Below are 25601 nucleotides of genomic sequence, written 5' to 3' on the forward strand. Positions count from 1 at the left end.
CACATACATACATTCTGCTTTCATGCACGTATTCACACAAGCAGACAGGCACATAAATACACTCACACAGACATTCACTTTTTGGTTTCACTCAGTGCCTGGTGGCGTGGACCGATGGTTGGGGACTACTGATCTACAGACTACTGATCTGCAAAGTTCCTCTAATCACGTCTGCACAGGTAAAAACCACATTCTCCAAAGCCAAGAACACAGCATCCATGGGACCTGACAACATCCCAGGCTGCATTCTACATGAACTACAGAATGAACTGGCACCATACCCAAGTACCATGTTCAATCATAGCCTCACCTCAGGCTTTGTGCACACTGAATGGCGCACAGCGATGGTTATCCCACTCCACAAAGGGGGAGCCACCACGGACCCTGGAAGGTACCGTCCCATTAGCCTGACAAGCCTGGTCTGCAAGGCTATGGAATGTATCATCATGGAACTTATAACAAAGACATTGGTAATCTCCAAACTCTGGACCCCACCCAGTTCGGGCTTGGAAAAGGCAGATCATGTCTCCTAAACCTGACAGAATTCTTTGAAGCAGTCACCAAAGCCGTAGATGAGGGCAAGGTTGTTCACACAGCCTATCTAGATCTTGCCAAGGCTTTCGACACCATCCCCCACTCTGGAATTATAGATAAACTAACTAAATTAGGCATAAATCCCTGTCACAAGATGGGTTGCCAACTGGCTCACTGACAGAACCCACAATGTGAAAGTAGCAGACTCCAAATCTGACTTCAGTCCAGTGACAAGTGCAGTACCACAGGGTTCAGTCCTGGGTCCTCTTCTGTTTGGTATCTACTTTTCTGAAGTACAGGCTAACACAGAAGGTCTTTGGCTAACGAAGTTAGCAGATGACTGCAAACTAGGAGCCATAATCGAAACTCCTAACGACGTGGACATCCTACAAAAGGACCTCACTGAGACAGATGCCTGTTGTCAAAGCCATGGCCTCAAGCTTAATGCCAAAAAGTACATTGTCATCCCTTTTGGTAAAAACTCTGTACCCATAAACTACCACATAGGCGGTAGTCTACTTAACACGGAAAGTGTGATAAGAGATCTTGGGACACAGGTGGACAGTAGTCTCTCCTTTGATAATCACATCGCCACAGTAGTCAGGAAATCCTTCTACTTGGCACACCTCATCACAAAAGGTTTCTCATCCAGGAAAAAAGAGGTCATTGTTTCCCTCTACTCATCACTCACTAGACCCATTATAGAATACAGCGCCCCTTTTGGTATGTACCTCACAAGAAATCTACAACTGGAAAGGCTGCAGAAATACCTCACAAAGAGGATTACCGGCCTCAAACAGATGCCCTACGCAGACCGTCTCAAAAAACTTCAGCTTTACTCCGTTGCATATCGCCTACTCAGAGGCGATCTCTGCCTACTGCCTAACATACAAAGCTATGTCAAATCCAGAGCTGTTGGACATGCTCCACTTAAAGAAATCCCAATCCCTCTGAGCTACACGCCCTAGGGACCTAGACCTTGTCACCACAATAAACAGAACATGCTGGAGGGATAGATTCCTGTCCCAGAGATTTCCCATACTCTGGAACAAACTACCTATCTATATCAAACAAAGCTCCTCATTAGCACTCTTCAAGAAAAATCTTGATGACTGGATGGGAGATAGGAAATTCTTGTTATTAACACAACCTCTCTATCAGACCAACAATTATACGATATCACACAAGTTACTAAGAACGCTAAAATTTAATAAGAAGCTTTTGGGCTATCCACCCTTCATCAGCACATAAAATCAAGTAAATTTCCAAGCTTTAAATAGAGGTACATTTAAAATCACATGATCTTAGCCAGCCTACCAATGTTCTTCTCTTAAAATAGTAATTTATCACATATATTACATGAAAAATACAAAATAAAGAAATACACATGTACAAAAAATATAAATATATAAAAAAAATACATGTATAAAAACAAGTTGAATATTGTCTCTCTGTCTTTTTACCAAAACCGGCTTTAAACTAACAGTGCTATTTAAACCTGGTGATGAGTCTGCCTGTAACCTAATGATCCATTCATATTCTTTGAGTTCTAGCTCATTATTTATGTCAACCCCTCTTAAATTCGTAGTTATTACACTTATACCCCTGAACTTAAATGTATGTGAACTAAACTCTAAAATATGTTTGTAGAGGCCATTGTTCGGTACCTTCCTTTTTATTTCTGACGTGCTCAATTATACGGTCTTTTAATTTTCTCATCGTTTTTCCTATATAAAACGTCGTACACATTGTGCATGTTGCTAAATATACTAATTTTACTGTATTGCAATCTACAAAGCAGTTAAAATTAACCTTCTCCTTAGTAATTGGATGTTGGAAGAGCTCATTCTTATCAAAAATATCCACACAGCAAGTACAATTAAAACATTTCAATGTTCCCTTCTTATAATGGGGGTTTATATTTTTGTTTTTATTCTTAAAATCTTTGTAACATAACATTTGTTTTAATGTTTCCTCATTCCTAAAAGCAAATTTTGGTTCTATACCTACCAAATCCTTTACCTCTGGTGACGCTAATAAAATTATCCAATTTTTCTTTATAATGTCACATACTTCCTTTGTATTACCATTAAACGAAGTTACATATCTTAAAACATTTCTATCTTTATTCTGATGTACTTCTTGTGCTACTAACTTAGAGTTTTTACCAAATATAGGCCTATATTTGTTCTTTCTACCTGAAAGGACCTCATTGTATATCTTATCTACATTATATACGGAATAACCATTATTAATAAATTCATCCTTCATCAGTTTTGCTTGGTCCTCAAAATTACGGTCCTCAGTGTTCAATTTATTAACCTTTATCAATTGTGATTTAAGAATACCTTTAAATGTGTGTGAAGCATGCATGCTACTTCTTTTCAAATACCTATTTGCGTCCACTTCTTTCCTATATATTTTGGTTCCAATTTCATTAAGTTTTTTATATATATTCACATCTAGGAACACTATATTCTCAGATGAAAAAGTCATTTTAAACTTTAAAAAACTCGTAGTTGCATTTAAATATGTAACATATCTCTTCAGATCTATATCAGTGCCTTTCCAAATGAAAAACCAATCATCTACAAATCTACAGTATGATTTTACATTATTGTTGAGCTCATTATAATCACTCAATATATATTATTTTTCCCATTGATAAAGCACTAAATTTGCAAATGTGTTTGCTACTGGTGTGCCCATGGCTACACCAGTAGTTTGCAAATATGGCACACCATCAAAAATGAATACATTTTTTGTCAAAACAATCTCTAAGAGCATACAAATATTTCCCATCTCATTTGATCGCAAATCTGTTTCTGTACAAAGAAAATTTCTTATTGCTTCCACCCCATAGTCTATCGGAATAATTGTGAATAAAGAAGTTACATCCAGAGTTACAAACAAAAAATCTTGACAGACATCATGCTCATACCAATAAGAAAGCTTTTCAAGAAAATGTGCAGTATCTTTTATGATACTATTACATTTTGACAAGTATCTAGCCAATTTATCCTGTAAATATTTCGATATGGGCTCCGTTATCCACCCTTTGCCTGAAACTATGGGCCTTAATGGTGGATCTTTTATGGACTTATGGATCTTAGGGATCCCATATATTTGTGGTACTTTAGGGCTAGGTACTGTAAAATAATTAAATAAATCTATAGAGATGTCTTAATTTAATTGCATTAAATGAAGACATCTCTATAGATTTATTTAATTATTTTACAGTACCTAGCCCTAAAGTACCACAAATATATTGGATCCCTAAGATCCATAAGTCCATAAAAGATCCACCATTAAGGCCCATAGTTTCAGACAAAGGGTGGATAACGGAGCCCATATCGAAATATTTACAGGATAAATTGGCTAGATACTTGTCAAAATGTAATAGTATCATAAAAGATACCGCACATAGGTTCATAGGTTCATAGAGTAGTACTAAGCTAACTGCCCTTGCGAGCCATTTTAAGCCTAGCCAATTATCCCTTGTGAGACTCAAACCCTGTACCTTGTGTTTGTAAGGCAAACACCTTAACCATTAGGCCATCCTCCATTTTCTTGAAAAGCTTTCTTATTGGTATGAGCATGATGTCTGTCAAGATTTTTTGTTTGTAACTCTGGATGTAACTTCTTTATTCACAATTATTCCGATAGACTATGGGGTGGAAGCAATAAGAAATTTTCTTTGTACAGAAACAGATTTGCGATCAAATGAGATAGGAAATATTTGTATGCTCTTAGAGATTGTTTTGACAAAAAATTTATTCATTTTTGATGGTGTGCCATATTTGCAAACTACTGGTGTAGTCATGGGCACACCAGTAGCAAACACATTTGCAAATTTAGTGCTTTATCAATGGGAAAAACAATATATATTGAGTGATTATAATGAGCTCAACAATAATGTAAAATCATACAGTAGATTTGTAGATGATTGGTTTTTCATTTGGAAAGGCACTGATATAGATCTGAAGAGATATGTTACATATTTAAATGCAACTACGAGTTTTTTAAAGTTTAAAATGACTTTTTCATCTGAGAATATAGTGTTCCTAGATGTGAATATATATAAAAAGCTTAATGAAATTGGAACCAAAATATATAGGAAAGAAGTGGATGCAAATAGGTATTTGAAAAGAAGTAGCATGCATGCTTCACACACATTTAAAGGTATTCTTAAATCACAATTGATAAGGGTTAGTAAATTGAACACTGAGGACCATAATTTTGAGGACCAAGCAAAACTGATGAAGGATGAATTTATTAATAATGGTTATTCCGTATATAATGTAGATAAGATATACAATGAGGTCCTTTCAGGTAGAAAGAACAAATATAGGCCTACATTTGGTAAAAACTCTAAGTAGCACAAGAAGTACATCAGAATAAAGATAGAAATATTTTAAGATATGTAACTTCGTTTAATGGTAATACAAAGGAAGTATGTGACATTATAAAGAAAAATTGGATAATTTTATTAGCGTCACCAGAGGTAAAGGATTTGGTAGGTATAGAACCAAAATTTGCTTTTAGGAATGAGGAAAAGTTAAAACAAATGTTATGTTACAAAGATTTTAAGAATAAAAACAAAAATATACACCCCCACTATAAGAAGGGAACATTGAGATGTTTTAATTGTACTTGCTGTGTGGATATTTTTGATAAGAATGAGCTCTTCCAACATCCAATTACTAAGGAGAAGTTTAATTTTAACTGCTTTGTAGATTGCAATACAGTAAAATTTGTATATTTAGCAACATGCATAATGTGTACGGCGTTTTATATAGGAAAAAGATGAGAAAATTAAAAGACCGTATAATTGAGCACAAGTCAGAAATAAAAAGGAAGGTACCGAACAATGGCCTCTACAAACATATTTTAGAGTTTAGTTCATATACATTTAAGTTCAGGGGTATAAGTGTAATAACTACGAATTTAAGAGGGGTTGACATAAATAATGAGCTAGAACTCAAAGAATAATAATGGATCATTAGGTTACAGGCAGACTCATCACCAGGTTTAAATAGCACCGTTTGTTTAAAGCCGGTTTTGGTAAAAAGACAGAGACAATATTTAACTTGTTTTTATACATGTATATTTTTTATATATGTATATTTTTTGTACATGTGTATTTCTTTATTTTGTATTTTTCATGTAATATATGTGATAAATGATTGTTTTAAGAGAAGAACATTGGTAGGCTGGCTAAGATCATGTGATTTTAAATGTACCTCAATTAAAAGCTTGGAAATTTACTTGATTTTATGTGCTGATGAAGGGTGAATAGCCCGAAAGCTTCTTATTAAATTTTGGCGTTCTTAGTAACTTGTGTGATATCGTATAAAAATAGGAAATTCACCCTGGGGATCACTTCTGTGTCTCTTCTAAACAGGGGCACAGGAAAATTATTTTCTTGGCTGGCGAAGCCAGGGTACCTTTTTGGCTAGGCTTATATAGGCCCTAGGGCCAATAGCCTAGTACCTACCTATGGACATATGAACAGCTTTCTGTAGTTCTTCTTATAGGAGGAGTGTAACTGCTGCACTTCTGGAGAAAATAAAAACTACTGGTTAGATCTTTAGCTGTTTTTCATTGGCACTTACATTTTCCCTTTTTATCTTATATAGTATGGAGCTGTACTTCACTCAGCAGTGTTGAAATGTGCAATCCACAGAATCAGGCGCTGCCAAGTGTAACTTTTCCTAATATAACCAACTCACCCAAATCCTATCAGTGAATAGTCTCTTGCTAAGTACATGTGCAGCAAACTGCACAGCTGTATAACACAAAGAGCCAAGCATCATACACCCTAAGGTAGCTTTAACAGTGTCTAGCTGCTGTTCATTGTGCAATGTACCCCACAGTCACTGCAAATAAGCTCAACACTGCTGCTGCTGCATAAGGTTCCCAATTTATGCATATCACAGTCATAGTTAAAACCAAATTACATATTTACCTAAAAAGACATTCAAATGAAACTACACTACCAATTCGTTAACCGTTAACTTTCTCAACAGACTGTAAATCTCTATTTTCTGCAACTCTCTGCAAATCAGATAAAATTTTACTCCCCACTAAGCAAAATAGGTCAACCTACTTGTCTTCCTTCTGTTGCTAGCTTCATACCATTAGAAATTCTGCAACAATGTAGTAACTGCCTTATGCTCACAGATAAGTAACTCTTACTAAACACAAATAACTTTGTTTGTGAGAGCTACAAATATTTAAGAGATATAAAGGCCTCACTCTCACAAAAAAATACAGACAGTGGGCATTGCACTAACGCACTGCATGCTCCTCACCAAGTCCTGACACAATAAAATGTCATATGCTGATGCTGTAAAGAAGTCCATACATAAGCCTTCTTGACCCAAAACGTTTAAATCTCAGCAAAAAATCAAAATCAAATATTGCATCACCAAATACCTCACCTTTAACAGAGAGTCACTGTGAGACAAAGAGCCTCAATTCCAGTATATTAGATCACCCCACAAGCAAAAATGTTTTAGTGGTTGGTGATTCCACAGTGAAACATATATTCCCCAATCACTAGGCTGGAAAAAGAAAGAATGGCAGCAAGCTGTTTTCAGATGGCATTAACTCAAATGTTTCAAGGGCCCTTAGGACCCCTGCACCAGAAAAACATTAACTATGAAATGGCAGTTGTTTGTGTGGAATTGAATGACTTGGGGTGAAAAGCACTGAGTGAGATGCACAGAGACATGTCTGAACTCTTTACGGGCGCCACAAATACAAGTACGACCCAGATACAGAGCAGAATCCTACCTTATCCATGAATGATGCTGATGTACAAAGAAAAGATCATAGGCTTCAACAATTGGCTAAATAATCAGTGCCATTCTACAGGGATCCAGTATGTGTCAGCATGGAACAAGATCCTTGCTTTGCAAGGTTTTCCCCTCAGGTTTCCTCCATGAGTGAACCCTGAGTGCAATCAAATATGCACCCACAACCACTTAACAAAATGAGCTTGCAACTATCTGTTAATTAATTTGACAGGAAATAGACAAACAGGATACTCCAAGCAGTCCTCGTCAGCTTTAACATTCTACACTGTTAATCTGCAGGCTCAAAACAATTGAGAACATATTTAACATTTCATCACCCAGAGATAAGGAATGCTATACAGCCAAACACAGCATACAACCAACTTAATGACATAAAACTTTAGTATGAACTTTTTAGGTACAAAAGGCTGGAACACAAAGATTCACCTCAAGTCTGACTAAGTTAAAATAAAATATAAACGTTTTGATGCTGTGAATTCACAATACAACAGTTAAAACTCTAATGAGACAAAGTTACATAAAAACCTAATAGCAGGCAAGTATTTGGATACCAGAGACTGTGTGTGTGTGTGTGTGTGTGTGTGTGTGTGTGTGTGTGTGTGTGTGTGTGTGTGTGTGTGTGTGTGTGTGTGTGTGTGAGACCACATTTCATTTAATTTGTTTAATAGTAGAAAGAGAAGACTGGTAGATGAACTGTGTCCTTAGAAAACAATTTAATTTCCTATCGTCCTATGTTCCACTTCGTTCATATTGCTCTGAAAGTCTAACTGGATCCAGTCTCTGCATTTGTGAAGAAAAACTTTTCTCAAATTAAATGATAATTTTTTTGTCCTCACAATCTTAATCTTCCATAAAGAAATACCTTTGCAGACCTAGAAAGGAATTTTAATTCTCACCATGTGTGCTCTCTGACATTCCCATTTAGTGTAATCTCCTCACTCTTCCACTGCATAATTTTAAGCACCAATATGTTGTCTCCTCTATCTCTACTGTCCTTTAGTGGAAGAGCCTCAGTACATCTGATAACTTTCCTTACAATCTTTCCCTTAAATTATATCTTTCAGAACTGTATAGCATATCCAAGCTATGGCCTCACTAGAATCTGATGCAGAAGGGGGACTATTGTCTTCTTTCTTAAATCAAAGCCCCTAACAATAATCCTATGTTGCTATCACAATCACAACAGCTTTCTGTCTGTGTTCTTCATGGTCCAATCTACGTGTCATAAACACTCCAGACTGTTTTTCTAATCCACTGTTAGTTGCAACACACCTCCCATCAGAAACTGCACACCAGAGTTATTGTGACCCAATTAAAGAACTATACAATCCGTCAGTGAACTTCAATTCAATTGCCAACTTTCCGCACACTTATTCAGCCGTTTCAACTCTTTTTAGACTACTACCCGTATTTTCTATTGCGCAAGCTACCTCTGTATCAGTTTAAAATGGCACATCTGTTTACCACATCCTTAGATATATCAGAAGCATATACACATAGAAAAGTACTGTACTTAATTACAATTCAGTAGTACAGCACTAATCACTTCCTTATTTTTGACAAAGTCCATCTTAAAAAACCTTTCTGTGTCTTCCACTCTGATCATGCAGCAATTTCTTAACACTAACAATTTCAACTAAAATATAGCTATGTGTTACCAAATCAAATAGTTTACTAAAATCTAGGTAAATAACGTCTACTAGTACACCGCTACTAAATTCATTAGTAATCCATTAATAAAACAGTATTAAATATGGCAGTTCATTTTTGTCATTAATCCATGCTAAATGACATCATGAAGAGTATATTCTCATACTAGAAGTTGTGTGATACACTGTATGGTCTTATAATGCTTACATTTTGATAGCAACTGTATACCCTAAAGATGAGCTACTAACTTTTACAAATCCACTGCTCCAATAATGGTGTATTTTGCTTTCATTTAATTATAATTAATTTACTTATTAAATATGTAAATTAATTAAATAAAAACAAAATACATCACTCTTGTTCTTGTGGATTGCACAAGTTAGTAGTTTACTTATTAAATAAGCAAAATAATCAAGTGAAAGCAAAATTCACAATTAACTAACTAATTAATTAATTAATTAATTAATTAATTAATTAATTAATTACTTAAAAGCAAAATGCATCATTCTTGGATTTATGGACTGTACAAGTTAGTAGTTCATTTACTTTTTAAATAAGCAAATTAATGAAATAACGCAAAATGCACTGTTAATTAATTAAAGCAAAATACACAGGTTCATAGGTTCATAGGTTCATACTAGGCTATCTGCCCGAGGGCATTTACAAGCCTAGCCCATCATTTTGTGGCTTACGCCACCCCTTTAGTATGGGGAACTATACCCATTATTTTGCTGTGCCTCTGTCGAGCAGTGACACTGAGGTAATCCCTGGGGTATATCTGCGATCTCCCATCCATTGGTCAAGATTTCTCTTGAACAAGGCCAGCGAGGTGCTCTGCCTCACATGTACCGGGATTTTGTTCCACAGCATAGGGAGTCTTTGGGTGATGAATCTATCCCTCCAGCACGTCCTATTAATAGCCGTGTCAAGGTTTAAGTCTCCCGCCCTTGTGGCTCTGATGGATCTAGATTTTTGAGGTGAAGCATATTCATCAAATCTGGGTTTGACATGGCCTTGTATGTTAGGCAAAGGTCACCTCTGAGCAAGCGGTGCGACTGACTAGAGCTGGAGTTCTTTCAGTCGGGCAGCATAGGACAGATTTTGAGACCCTTTATCCTTTTGGTGAGGAACTTTTGTGGCCTCTCCAGCTGCTGCAAGTGTCAGGTCAGATACATTCCGAATGGGGCATTGTACTCAATCATTGGTCTGATGAGTGATGAGTAAAGGGAGACTATGACCTCCCTTGATCTAGATGAGAATCCCTTCATGATAAGGTGGGCAATGTAGAAGGTCTTCCTAACTACTTTAGCTACATGGGTGTCGAATGACAGACTACTATCAACCTGGGTCCCCAGGTCCCTGATAACTTCTTCTGTGCTCAGTGGATTGCCACCTATTTGGTAGCTAGGGTAACCTTGTTTTTCCCGAAGGGTATGACTATGCATTTTTGGCATTTAACTTTAGGCCGTGGCTCTGGCACCAGTTATCCGCTTCTGTGAGACCCTTCTGAAGGATATCTGTGTCAGATGTGTTTTCTACTATGGCCCAGTTTGCAGTCATCTGCAAACTTTGTCAGCCATAACCCTCCTGTGTTTGCTTGTACTTGGAAAAGTAGATGCCAAACAAGAGTGGGCCCAGGACTGAGCCCTGTGGGACACCACTTGTGACAGGCTTTGAGTCTGACATGGCGCCAGCAACTCTGACCCTGTGGGTTCTGTCACTCAGCCAGTTTGCAACCCATCTTGTGATGTATGGGTTGACATTTAAGCTGATGAGTTTTTCAATGATACCCGAGTGGGGTATTGTATCGAAGGCCTTAGCCAGATCGAGGTAGGCTGTATGGACTGCCTTTCCTCATCAATGGCTTTGGTGACTGTTTCAAAAGTCAACCAAGTTTAAAAGGCATGATCTGCCTTTGACAAAGCCAAACTGGGTTGGATCCAAAGTCTGCAAATTCCCTATGTCTTTATTTATGAGGTCCATTATGATCCTCTCCATGGCTTTGCAGATAAGGCTTGTCAAGCTAATGGGCGGTAATTTCCAGGGTCGGTGGAGGCACCGCCTTTGTGAAGTGGTACCACAGTTGCAGTGCGCCACTCCTGGGTATGTATCCAGAGGTAAGACTTTGATTAAACAGCTGTCCTAGCTGTGGGTTTAATTCCTCATTGAGTTCATGGAGCACACAGCCGGGGACACCATCAGGTCCCATGGATGCTGCGTTTTTTGTTTTGGAGAGACCACTCCTCACTTGGGCGCTCGAGCTGTTTGGCGGCCTGCAATCGCTTGGTATAGATATCTCTCCTTCTGGGGGGGAGGGGAGAAGTTTGCACTGAACCTGTCAGCCAGTATGTTGGCAATGTCTGTAGGATCAGTAATCTTCACATCATTTTGAACTAGCTCTGAGCATATCTGGGAGTTTCCTCCCAGGTTTCTAACATAGCTAAAGAAGGCCTTATGATTGTCTTTTGAGTCTTTAGCTATTTTTCTCTCGAAATTTGCTTTGGATGATTTTATGAGAGCTCTTAGTTTTTTACTTATAGTGATCAAGGGTGTCTTACCTTTTAAGGATTTTGCTCTATCTTGTAGTAGCTTCCTCCTTTTGTTGTAGAGTTTGTTTATGGCTGGGGTCCACCAGACTGGACGCTTGCCTTTGGTACAAAGAGTCTTTGTTTTGCTTGGGATTGCCTTATCCATGCAGTCCTGCAGGTGCTGGTAGAAGGCATTTGTAAGTGATTCAGCGGCTTGAGTACTGTTTTCCCGCTCGGGGGCCTTAAAGGAGACCACACTAGTCTTTAGAAGTGTGAAGTCGGCTTTTGAGAAGTTCTTTACTGTGGCCTTTTTTATTTCAGGTGGGGGTGGGATGAGGACCTCCAGCAAGATTAGTTTGTGGTCTGATCTCACCAGTGAGGGGTACACCTCCGGTGTTGAACATTGTGCTCCCATGTTCGTGATGATGAGATCAAGTATGTTATCTCCTCTTGTGGGGATGGTGACTAGTTGTTCCATGGCATTTGAGTTTATGAATTCCAGGAACTTTTGGGCTAGGGTGTTTGGGCTTGAGTAGTGTTCCCAGTCTATATTAGGGTAATTGAAGTCACCTAGTATGATGGTGTTTGGTGATACATTTATCCCTCTAGTGTTTTCAGGAAGGCCATGTGAGGTTCCTGAGTTTGTGAGGGTGGCCTGTAACATGCTACAATTTGCAGAGCAGTCTTGCCTATGGTTAATTGCACCTGGATGGTCTCCGATGCATCGTGCGTTGCCACCAGTCTTGAGGTGTGGGTGTCCTTGATGAATATGGATACCCCCTCCTTTCTTGGTATTGTCCGGATTTTGGGGCCGGAACGCATGATATGAGGTAAAACCTGATAGCGCTGGGGTGCTCTCAGGAGCCTTGAACCAGGTTTCTGTCACAGCACAGACATCGATGTTCTCCATACTGAGAAGGGCCTCGAGTGCGTGCATTTTGAGATTTAGACTTCTGGCATTGAGCAGCATTACCCTTAGTTTTTTCCTTTTTGTGTTCTAGGGTGGTAGGTTTAGAATTTGAGCCTTGCCTAAAAAGGCACTATGGGGTGGCAAGAGCCTTTGCCAATATCCGGAATCCCAGGGGTGACAGGTGCAAGCCGTCCCTTGCGAAGCAGCGTGGCTTGTCCAGCATGTCATCCCACGCAGACAGACACTGGATCCCCTTTGAATGACACCAGTGTTTAAGCCAATTGTTAAAGCTGATCATCTTATCTCTGTATTGTGGCATCATTCTTGGTGAAGGTAGGATACTGCTCAAGGTCAGGGTCATACCTGCCTGGGCTACATAATCAGAGAGCTCCTCAATGTCTCTTTTCATGTAGTCCAAGGAGGTACGTCTCAGGTCGTTTACACCAGCGTGGACAATGACTGAGTCATATTTGTACCTGCTGTTGAGAGACCTGAGTGCTTGCGTTATGTGGCGGATTCTAGCGCCCAACAGGCAGCTTACTGTGACCTTCTCCTTACTCAGTCTGGTGAGCGGGACGTCAGTGTGTCTGACTATGGAGTCACCAATGACTAGTGTGTCTGGCATTGTGTTTGGCCTTAAGGGCTGTGACTGTTTGACACTCTGACTGTGAGGTCTATGTGTTGCAGGTGTTGTGTTCTGAGGTGGTGGTTGTTTGGGTGTCTGCTTTGGTGGCCTCTGCTGTTTTGGTAGATTTTGATCAGAGCCTCCGAGTACGTCTTTGTGTGTTTATGTGTATGATTTGAGGTTGTAATGGTACTATGTGAGACTGGGTCTATAGTGTGTGTGGTAACCTTCTCCTCCTGACTGGTCTTGCCAGTCCTATGTTGAGAGAGCTCAGCCTCCAGTTTGGCTGTATAGTTGCATCTCTCGCATGTATTTGTGTTTTGTGGGAGGAGGAGAGGGTTGTCTGTGTACATGAGGCAATTGTAACATTGCCTCAATATTCCCAGGTTCACCAGCTGAGCAGGAGAGGACACTAGCAACTGATCCCTCGACATGCTAGAAGGAATAGACAAAAAACTTTAAAAAGATTCCGGGGACGTGGGGGACTGAGAAATGGTCTGGGGGCTTTGTGGGGTACTATCTATGACAAGAGTGCCGTATCAAGGTAATAAGTACTGTAGGAGCAAGAGCTACGTTTAACAGATAGAGAATAGTCTACTTGGAGTCAAGTAGAGATGATCTTTTTAATTATAGGATACGCTGATTAGATCAGTAGTATAGTTCGAGGAAGGTAGTTTTAAGGGAAAATTTGAAGAGTGGACTTTAGGTAGCCCGAATAGTTTAAACCTGCTTAACCGGCACTGCCCTAGTGTGCAACGGTAGCAACTCCGCTAAATCGGCTAAATCGGGCTAAATCGCGCTAAAGCGTGCTTTATAGCAGGGGGCTGGAAAAGACAGGAAATTACCCAAAATGGCCAATAAACTACAAGTTACTGCCTTAAACCACTCCTCTGAGGACAAATGAAGGAGTTATGGAAATGACCCCTAGTGGCCAATAAAACTACAGTTTCAAGTCAGTAACCACCTCTATGGGGGCAGGGAAGCTGCTCAATGTTAGTCACTGCCACCGACGAACACAGAGACCCTCCCTCAGCCCAAGCAAAAATGGCCTCACAGAAACTTTCAAACAGTTCAGGAACAGCAAGCCTGTAACTGAACTTTTTTAACTCTCAGAAAAGTGGGAAAAAAGCAAGATTTTTTTTTTGTTTTTGTTTTTTTACAGAGATAGCAGAGGTTCACAAGTAATATCAAGTTATAACAGTGCAGTAAATGACCCCACACAAGAGTGCTAGGTCAAGGACAGAAAATATGCAAGTTTTAAGAAAAAAACGATTTAAAATTAAGTGCAAACAGGAAATTCAGCAAACAGCTTTTGGTTGTGCTCTAAATACAGCTACTAATACAGAAATCAAGTTTAACAAGCCAGAAAATGCTCAAGCTAGGCAGCTATGCAGAAAAACTTAGCAAATAAACAGAGAAAAAAATACTTAAAATCTCAAAAGTGGCTCCTTCTTCTCTCAGCGGTTTTTCCTCTTGGAGGGTGCTTCACCAACAGCCAACAAGCCTGAAAAGACGCTCAAACCACGAGGCAACTAGGTTTTAAGAGAGGAAGATGAAGGAGTTATGGAAATGACCCCTAGTGGCCAATAAAACTACAGTTTCAAGTCAGTAACCACCTCTACGGGGCAGGAAGCTGCTCAATGTTAGTCACTGCCACTGATGAACACAGAGACCCTCCTTCAGCCCAAGCAAAATGGCCTCACAGAAACTTTCAAACAGTTCAGGAACAGCAAGCCTGTAACTGAACTTTTTAACTCTCAGAAAAGTGGGAAAAAAGCAAGATTTTTTTTTTTTGTTTTGTTTTTACAGAGATAGCAGAGGTTCACAAGTAATATCAAGTTATAACAGTGCAGTAAATGACCCCACACAAGAGTGCTAGGTCAAGGACAGAAAATATGCAAGTTTTAAGAAAAACGATTTAAAATTAAGTGCAAACAGGAAATTCAGCAAACAGCTTTTGGTTGTGCTCTAAATACAGCTACTAATACAGAAATCAAGTTTAACAAGCCAGAAAATGCTCAAGCTAGGCAGCTATGCAGAAAAACTTAGCAAATAAACAGAGAAAAATACTTAAAATCATAAAAGTGGCTCCCTTCTTCTCTCAGCGTTTTACCTCTTGGAGGGTGCTTCACCAACAGCCAACAAGCCTGAAAAGACACTCAAACCACGAGGCAACTAGGTTTTAAGAGAGGAAGATGAAGGAGTTATGGAAATGACCCTAGTGGCCAATAAAACTACAGTTTCAAGTCAGTAACCACCTCTACGGGGGCAGGGAAGCTGCTCAATGTTAGTCACTGCCACTGATGAACACAGAGACCCTCCTTCAGCCCAAGCAAAAATGGCCTCACAGAAACTTTCAAACAGTTCAGGAACAGCAAGCCTGTAACTGAACTTTTTTAACTCTCAGAAAAGTGGGAAAAAGCAAGATTTTTTTTTGTTTTGTTTTTTACAGAGATAGCAGAGGTTCACAAGTAATATCAAGTTATAACAGTGCAGTAAATGACCCCACACAAGAGTGCTAGGTCCAGGACAGAAAATATTCAAGTTTTAAGAAAAAAACGATTTAAAATTAAGTGCAAACAGGAAATTCAGCAAACAGCTTTTGGTTGTGCTCTAAATACAGCTACTAATACAGAAATCAAGTTTAACAAGCCAGAAAATGCTCAAGCTAGGCAGCTATGCAGAAAAACTTAGCAAATAAACAGAGAAAAAATACTTAAAATCTCAAAAGTGGCTCCCTTCTTCTCTCAGCGTTTTTTCCTCTTGGAGGGTGCTTCACCAACAGCCAACAAGCCTGAAAAAGCAGCTCACGGTGGTATGCATTGCACAAGTCTGTAGTTCAGCTTTCACAGTGTAAAATTTATATCACCACAGAGGGTATTACACAATGTCTAGTATTACCAAGTTTAACCTTCAGTGTGACTTAAATTAAGAAAATAAAAACAGTGTATAATGTCCTAACAACTGTAGACTACATTACACAGCAGTTCAAACCTCAGAGTATTCCTGATACTTAAATAAAAACAAAATACATATCCACTAGACACTGCAACCTGCTCTATGCAACAGTCAAAACCATGGTATGACCAAGTAAATAACACAATGATGCAGCACAAATGTTCCAAGCGCCTTAAAATACACCGTGCAATGCACTCAGGTATAACCAGGTTAATTAAATAAAAATAAAACACAAATGTTCTAGATAGTTCAACCCTTAGTGATGCCAGGTTAATTTCATAAAAACAAACACTCTAGACATTGTAGAATGTATCACATAAGATTCAACTCCCACTATGGCAATGATCATTAAATAAAAACAAAACACGAACATTCAAAGTGTTGTGGGGCACAGTGGGCTGCATCATACAATGGACCAATCTGTTGTGTGTGAAGTCTATCTGTTCATCCATCAATCCATGCATCCACAAAGACATTTTCTAAACTACTTATCCTAGTAAGGGCTGCAATAGCACCAAGATGAAACGGGAAGGCATGATCATCAGTGCTTCTCCATTTTCCTAGGCAAGCTAAGACATACAATCCCTACACACATGACCTTCGCCTGTTGAGGGATGACTCAACTACTCTACCTAACCTGTTCCCTAATAACTGCTTGAGTCTTTATTTTTATCTTTATTCTCACAACCATTCTAAAAGCTATTCCAGTTGCCGGCTTTCCCAGACATGCTTCTTTTGCTATGAACAGCACTTGAACAACAACTGGTGATGATTCCTCTGTATCCTAGAACGCTGAGGCAAATTGGACTTCAGGTACATAGCAGTGATGGTCTTACTATTCTTCTCCATGTTCTCAAGATGCACCTACGCTTCATGAACAAGTATCAGGGATCTTAAAATTGTGTCTCCATGAAGGTTCTTTGTGTACTCAACAAAAAGTTGACATATAGGGCCATGGATGCTGGCATATAGCAAAGGCTGAACCCCACTGTTCTGGCTGAATTGTCTGCAGAGTTGAAATAAAGGCTGAAGTAGTGAACAAGTAAGACAGGAGTTTATCTTTAGTATAGTCGTCTGGCAACTGCTGAACAGGCTGGCTCATTTCACTGGAAATGTCACATTCAAAATCCACCATATGAGGCATACAATTTGTCTTCCAACAAAGTAAAGGCAGAGAATGCATATAGTCACTTCTCTAACCCGTGTAGCATTCTAGATTCTTTGATGACAGATGGACAGCTGAAATCTAAAGAATTAGAGACTTCTTGAGGGCAGTGCTGCTGACACAAGGTTATCAGGCTTAGGAGATTCCAACCAAAAACCCAACTCCCTTAGGAGTCAAAGAATGTGATCAGCTATTTAAAGACCGAGGTCACTATTTCAGAGTCCTCTCAAGTTTGGGGGAGGGTGCAATAGTTTCACTATCTGTCTCATTATGCATATCTGCTGTGAAAGACACTAGAAGGGAGTTAAGCTGTTTCTTCTTGGACAAGCCCCTCATCAGCTCCATCAATGGGGGGGAATCAGAAGGTAGGAAAACACCTTCTTTGAAGCAGATGTTTCTGGCCTACTGTGAAACGGGTTGCAGTGATGAAGGCTCAGGAACTTGTAGCTCTAGCCTGGTAGATGCTGCCACAGTCAAAGGTTGATAAGATGATGATAGGAATCAATGCAAAGAAAACTTGCTGAATCTGTACTTAGGTTGAGAATTTATTCAATGACAAAAACCCATTGGGCCAGCAAGGTTGTGCCTCACAGCAACAAAGGAATGTTTGGTATTTCAACTACTGGCACTGACATTAAGAAAACAAATGGTGCTGGTAGTAATGGCATCAACAGTGTTGATGTAAAAACAGATGGCAGAAGCATCACGATTTACCCATAAGGAGAGAGCATTCACAGCATACAGGTCAGCATAAACACTGGCCCCAACTTCAGGACTGGCACTGATGGGAACAAGGCCAAATGATCAGTCTTTTTAATCTTCTTAGTAAAACATAAATAAAAACAAAGTTGATGGTCTACTTCCAGCAAGTATATCATGTATTCCAACTTATTGGAGAAATCTTGGATGAAAACGGAAAGGTTGATTAAGTGATGATTCAGAAACCATCTTTGGAAGAAATGAAGGAATGATTCATACATTAACTCTGTCCGAATGGAAGACCAAATAAGGAGCTTTACAAGAAAGGATGTGTAACTCCAAAACCCTTCAAGCTGAGGTGACTGTCACCAAAAAGATCTTCCAAGCGAGATATTTAAAATCAACTGTAGGTGCATAACAGAATGGTAATATCCCAAGGAGGAATGGGATCCCTATGGATTAGCTAAGAAGGAAGATACCCATAAGGAAAGCCGTAGTCAATTTAAGGGAGACAACAAAAGACTGAATCTCCTCAACTTGAAAACTGGAGATGACTGCTAGTTGGACTTTGACAGGAGATTAGCTAGTACCACTGTGGAATATAGTCACAAGAAAGTCCCATGTTCACTGGGATGGGCTGAAAAGGGGTCCAGATTCTTAATGGAAACCCACATGGAAAATATCTTTCATTTGCTCTTATAAATCTTTCTGGTAGAGAGTTTCTGTGTGGAGGTCAGAATGTAAATGGCTTGGGAAGAAAGTCTGGACTGTCTAGCCAACACTGGAATTGAAGAAGTTATGCAATCAACTTGAGGACTTGAATGTCTGGGTGAGTCATTCTGAATGAAGGCGAGAGAAGATCTGGAGTGGGGTCCAGCAACCAAGAAGGATGTACAGATGAGAAACCACGCTTGTTGAATCCAGAAGGGAACAATGAGGATCATCATAGCCTTCCTCACCAGTGCTTTCTGTAAAAACTTCAGGATTAGGAGTAGGGGGAAGTGCATACTTGAGCTTGGGGCCAACTGTGGGGTCACAGCATCACCTGATGAATCCCCCTCATGGGAAATTAAGGTTAAATATCAGCTGCACTGGGTGTTGTAGGATTAGGTAAAAAGATCGCAGCACAGTTGGCCCCAGCAGCTGAAAATCTGATCTGATACTGTTGGACTGTGGGACAACTCATGAGGTAGAAGGACAGGCCTGCTTAACCTGTCTGCTATAACACTGGACTTCCCTTATATTTGCATTGCTAACAGAAAGCCATGAGAAGACATTGCCCATTGCCACCCCCTCATTCCTTCCTGATAACAAGCAGGATCATGACCCCCATTTGCCAATACACCAGACTACTGACATACTGTCTGTCTGGATTGCTAACACACCTGTGGGAAGGGAGTCCTGGAAAGCCTGCAATGCTAGTAGGACTGCCATCATCTCCAGGATATTGATGTGAAGACTGGCCTCTGCAGAGGACAATGTGCCTTGGACTGTCTCTTCCAAGAAATGCCACCCCCCCCACCACCACCATAGTTGAGAGGTGTTCATGGTTGCTGTAGCCTGGGGGAATGTCGAACAAAAGGTCAGATATTCTAGCTACCACTGAATATGATTTCTGTAAATTTTTGTGTGAGAGACTTGGAAACTCACAGACTGGTGTCTGATTAACCATTCGGCTGCTAGAGTCCATCGGAGTACCCTCAAGTGATATCTGACAAGAGGAATCAAGGTGATGACAGCTGCCATTGAACCAAGAAGAGACAAAACCAATTTTGCAGGTGGCTTCTGACAGGAAAAAAAACAGCTACTACCTGCTTGTGGAGTGTGGAAATCCTAGCTTGTGGAAACTTGGCTATTTGCAATTTCATGTTCAAAAAAACCCCAATGAATTCTAAAATTTGGCCAGGTGGAACTTTGGACTTGGCTATGTTTACAGTAATACCTAGTTTTGAGCAAAGCTGGACATGACTGACTCCCAGGCGGAAAGGGAGAAACCTTCTGGAATGTTCGTCCCATCTTTATGAGGTACATGCTTTCTGAAGGTCTATAAAGCACATCCAATCATCCTTTCTTAGAATGAAGAATGAACATCCAGAATTTTGTCTATTTCTCATATATGTTCAATACGCTGAGGTCCAAAATTACCTCAAGGTCCTCGTTCTTCTTTGGCATCAAAAAGAATCTTGAATAAACTTCAGATCCTTACTGGTCTGGTGTATCTCTTAGATGACCCAATTATTTAGGAGCATTTTTATTTCTAGTGCTGCTGCTTTTCTTTGGGAGGATGAAACATCGGGATGTTTCTTTAAGCGATGGGGAAAATAAAGAGAGAAAGGGGATGGAGTAGTCTCTGGTTAGGATCCTCTGCATCCAAACATCTCAAAAGATGGACATCCAGGCCATAGGATGCAACGATAACCACCCTCAAATGTCTCCAGAGTGCAGTAGCTGGACAAACATTTAGCAGCACTGGTAAAGCTGACTGCAGAAGGGACCCAAAAACCTTGGTTTTGGGGACCACCTCTGCCTTGGGGTTGATGTGCACAATTAGAGTTTCCTCCTGTGCTTTGTGAGGAAGGGGGAGAGGTCCCTTGCCAAAATTGTTAAGAGCAAACCCTTGTGACTTATGGAATAACAGTTTCTTCCTTCTAATTTCTAGAGAAAATCCTCTGAGGGGTAGAAAAATAGCCCCCGTGGCAGACAGAATTTTTCCATCTTGTTCACTTCTGGATAGTTTCTCTTTACCTTTGGCCCAAAGAATGTTGAGCCATTATAGGGGGTGTTGATAAAGGACATTTTAAAGTGCTCCACAAGGTCGAATCCAGGCATGCCTCCTAATGGTTATGCCAGTGCCTGCAGCCCTAGAAGTGCCTTCTGCTGCATTGCAAATTAGGTGCATAGACACATTTGACAATGACTGAACAGTGGCCAACTGTGAGTCAACAGACTTCCTCTTCTCTGTAAATAAAGACCCTGAGATAGATTTGGAAAGCTCCTTGGTTAAATCCCTCTGGAAGTGTATTACATATGCAAAATAATTCAGAGCCCTAAGTGCAAAGTTCACTGAAGCACAGACTCACTTCCGAAACTAGTCCAGTGCTTGAGACTCTCTTTGAGAGGGATGGACAGTGGAACTTTCTTCAGCAAGCTCCTTTTTGGTGGCCGCCACCACTACCAAAGAATTAAAGGCGGGACCCTTGCTCCAATAAGAACAATACTTTCGAAAAACTAGAAACTTGTCAGGTTTATGGGGAATCTGTTTGACCACATCCGGCTACTTCCATGCTTGCTTAGAGAGTAGATCAACCATATTGCCAACAACAGGGGCTGCTTAAGCCCCAAAAGCCTTATGAAATACTAACCCTCCTGGGATAGGGCTTTTAAGGACCACCTCCTCCTTCAGTCTGAGCAGTTCCAGGATTTCACCAAATGAAACATCTTCAAGTGGGAATCTAGAAGAGCCTTCCCCTCTTTGAGATCAGTATCTTCAGTTAAGGATTCCTGGGGCCAGTCAATGTGCCTCCTTTTAAACTTATGCTTTCAATGAACTGGGAAACACTTGGAAGCTGAATGGCAGTCTTCAGTGTGGTCATACTCAAGACATTTGGGGGCTGTCTGCCTGCCCCAGGGTAGAAGGTGCAGCAACTTCTGTGAGGAGGGTAGGATCCAAGCAGGAGAGGGAAGTCCAATCCCTGGAACAAGAGAGCACTTTCTCAAAAACTTCGATTGCAGAGATCAAGACAGGACCAATGATCCCTCTTGTGGGAGTCGCAGCACCCAACAAGGATTGGTCTCACACTGCCACTCAACTCATCTCTGAAGCCATCTACTGCTGAAGTTCTGAGGGGAATGTACAGCTCGAAGAACATCTGAGTCCAGCCAGACCTCCTGGGTCCGACACCAGCACCTTGGCTCCAAGATCTGCCAGGGTCCAAGCCATTCGGAACTGACTGGATCTGAGATAGCACTGATCAGAGCAATGAAGCAGTGGAGGAAGGTCTGGCCATGTGATGCAGAGGCCTCTCCAGGAGGATAGAGAGTGCAGCGTAGGTGAAATCAGCTCTGAAAAAAACTGAGGTTCTGGCAATGAATGCAGATTCCAATGCTGGAGCTGGATCCAAAGGGTTAGAAATCTTCAGGGACAGAGCCAATAAACACCAGCATTTAGATTCTTTCAAATTCTCTTTTTCTTTTTCCTTAAGCTTATCATGGCTCATTTCAGCCTAGGATTTGTCAGCAGTCTTTTTGCAGGAGGAGAAATAGCAGAAGGAGTAAAGTAAGAAGGGGCGACTTGTCTCGCACAGGCAGGGAGGAGCCCCTTGCTAACTAATTTGCTCCTCCTCTCCGCAAGCGCCCTGTGACCAAAAGCAATGCAAATAGGACATTGCTCGTCCAAATGGGCAGCCCCTAAATAATAAATACACTTAGCATATGCAATTGAATTAGGAATCTTATGTTCATAAGCCACACATTTTTAAAACCAGACTTCTCTGATATGATAAACAGTCATTACCACAGTAACAGTAAACAGACTACAAATACCAACAGCAACCACTAGAAATACTTCTAATAGAACAGTGTTAAGAAAGTGACAGCACCATAATAACACTGACAAATAGAAACAATGGTTCAAACTCAAAAGACTGTTTGTCTTTTTTTTTTGGTAAGGGAAGGAACAGATAGGAAGAAAAACAGACAGCGAATAAAGAACAGAAAATAAACTTCAAATAGACAGAGGTATCACCACGTAAAAAGCTTGACTTAGCTTAAATCTAACCTGAGCATAGGAGACTGTATCCATATCAAATGGTATCTGAGGTAAGTCTCTATTTGTACGGTATTATGGGTAAGAGGAGGAGCCTAAGCATTGGATCTAAAGTCTGAGAGTGGCCAGAATTGGATCTCATAACCCATCCATTGAGGAACAGATTGAAGAGACAACATCAGCTCTATTGTTAATCCAACACCACTCTCTAGCTCTTTCTTTAAAAAATAAAAACTTTTTAAACAGACTAAAAAGAGCAGCACTCATTAATTCATTTTTATACCCTCTGCCTGATCTATTCATTTCAATAAGTTCTAATGACTAATTAAGAAATTACCCTGGCATCCTTGTCTCCAATAAGGCAAACAGCTCGAAGAGAAGGAACCCAGCGTTTAAATTCATTCATCCAGTTGTGTAATGTTGATTTAGGGACCAAGACCATGTGGGGTCCAGGAATGTTTCTATAGTGTTTTAGGTACCCCAGCAAAGCTATGGTTTGCAGTGTCTTACCAAGGCCCTAGGAAATCAAACATAAAAACAAGTTAGGAATATTTCATGTCATAAATCAGTTTTGTCATTTTAACTGATAAAGCACGAAAAAAAAAAAAAATAAAATACACCAAGACTAAAAACAAATATAACAACTATGAAAACAAATGCATTATTAACTAAATATTAAAAGAGGTGGCACATAATGACAAAGATCAGATCATATGCAATTTGAACATAATGGATTTCAAAATTCATATAAGTAATAGACTTGAATGAAGTCGTTGATATACTACGTTCAAACTTTAAATGATTAATCCTGCTTACCATTTCATCGGCTAGAATTCCATTAATGCCATTTTCATACAGTGAGATAAGCCAGTTTAGTCCTCTTGTCTGATAATCTCTTAATGTACCATTTTTCACATCTGTAAGACAATAACACAAAGTATTTTTGTCATTATGTCAGTCATCATCATCTGCTGTTTAAAATCTCAGAATGTTCACAAACAGTGCCTGTGTGGAAAGGAATGAGCAGGTGAGGGCCTTGAAGTGGAATGCATGCACTGGTAAAGGCCAGGAGGCAGACTATAAAAGGCTTCTACAAATTGTGACATCCATAACAGAGCATACAGTGTACTGACACAGGACCACCATGTGCACCTGCTCAGGTCCACTGCACACTGTACCCCCAAGACCCACAAGATCTATATGGATAACAGCACCCTGTGTGCCTTGTTATGACCATGATCTGAGTTCCAATCTAAGCAACATGTAGCCTTCGAATCTCATCCCCCCAACCTTGGGGAAAACAAGAAAGAAAAGGAAACCACAGGGGAAAACTTTATAACAAGCTAGCACATGCTCAAAAACAACTCTTCAGGAAGCAACAACCCACAACTTCAAGAAGGAAACAATACACAGTTAATGACTTCCCTGCAGAGGGCCATGGTTTTCTCATCTCGTGAGCATTATTTTAAAATAACAATTCAGACAGTACCAAACTGCAATTTTAAACTGGAAACAATATACCATTAAGGAGTACCTTTTTCAAGACTGTAGGTTACATATTTCCTGACCACTGTTTAAAAACAGCTCTTCGGCAGCACCAAACTACAAGGGATGCCCTGCACAAGACTGTGGATTTCAAATTTCAGAAGGCTTGTTAAGTTTCAATACAGTTGGCATTTACAACTTTATATCTTTAGCATATACTTACATAACCACAGCATTAGTCTTGTGACATTTCTATGCCTCATTACATTTGCTCCACAAGAGCATTTGAAACTCTGAACATTCAGCTGCTTTGTCCTCTATCATCAGGCCCCAACGCACTGCCAGACACCTAAGTGTGCTGTTGTCAAGTGAATGCTGTTTCCTTAGAATTAGTTAAAGCACCGTATGATCCAGTAAATTTCTCTGTAATACACCAGTTTACTTGCTATTTCAGGTATAATTTAACAATGATTTAAACAGCATTCTAGTGTACTCAACGTGAATGGGTGGAAAAAAAAAAGCTATGTACTTACCATAACGTTCCATGTGTTGTCTATCTTGTCCTTTATTCTCACTGATGGGTCAGATCCGATCCACTGGATCCATCTCGGCCATTCTAAAAGCTTGAGGTCTTCAGCAAAGCTAATGGGCATCCCTCTTTACCCATAATGCAACCCCCTAGCTTCCTCAGATCTTGTTTGCCCCAAGTACTCTTACAAAGGTAAGACAGAAATATTATGTATATATAAAATATATCATTACATATTAAAATATACACCAGAGTATAAATTCTTAGACTATATGTATCTGTAGGACCCAAATTATGCCACTCGGTCTCCCAGGAGTATAAGCAGGGGGGTATGGAGGGAGGGTGGTGAGAATAAAGGACGAGATGGACAACACACGTGGAATGTTATGGTAAGTACATAAGTTATAACTCCTTTAAGTGATGCTGTCAATCTTGCCTTTATTCTCACTGATGAGCCTGCATCTCTAGCAACCTGACTCTTGGTTGGCTCATGGGAGAATATTCCTCAGAACTATAGAACAGAAAGAGGCTCTACTCCTAGAGGTCAAATTCACTTTGTAATGAGTAATAAATGTATGAGGTTTTGCCCAAGCTGGTGCAGTGCAGATATTATCCAGTGGTAATCTAGCTTGAAAGGCTGCAGACGTGGCTACAGACCTTGTGGAATGAGAGTTAACCTTATCTGGAAGTGTTTTATTCTTGGAATCATAAATAAAGGATATACAAAGCATAAGCCATTTTGATAAGGTAACTATTGTGACTGGAAGACCTTTTTTAATGTCAGAACAAGAGATGAGTTGATTCAATATTCTAAACTCAGACGTTCTATGTAAGTAGAAACATAACTGTCTATGAACATCTAGGAGATGTCGTGAATACTCTCCTCTGTTCTGGAAGTTAGGAAAGAAAACTGGCAGCTCTATAGATTGATT

The 25601-nt window shown here is 39.9% G+C and overlaps 1 protein-coding gene across 1 annotated transcript in view; it reads right to left on the reverse strand.

The window, feature by feature from the left end:
- Window positions 1-25601, reverse strand: part of LOC122789775 (probable global transcription activator SNF2L1) — a 2109210-nt gene that overhangs the window by 1411967 nt on the left and 671642 nt on the right. The window contains exons 6-7 of the mRNA XM_044057215.1: window positions 23472-23572; window positions 22993-23172 (exon numbers count right to left, since the gene is read on the reverse strand). Of these exons, the coding sequence (XP_043913150.1) occupies window positions 22993-23172; window positions 23472-23572 (281 nt within the window). The remainder of the gene's footprint in view (window positions 1-22992; window positions 23173-23471; window positions 23573-25601) is intronic.

The sequence above is a fragment of the Protopterus annectens genome, chromosome 15.part0, assembly GCF_019279795.1.
Source record: "Protopterus annectens isolate FY-2018-M chromosome 15.part0, PAN1.0, whole genome shotgun sequence".
NCBI classification, from domain to species: Eukaryota; Metazoa; Chordata; order Ceratodontiformes; family Protopteridae; genus Protopterus; species Protopterus annectens.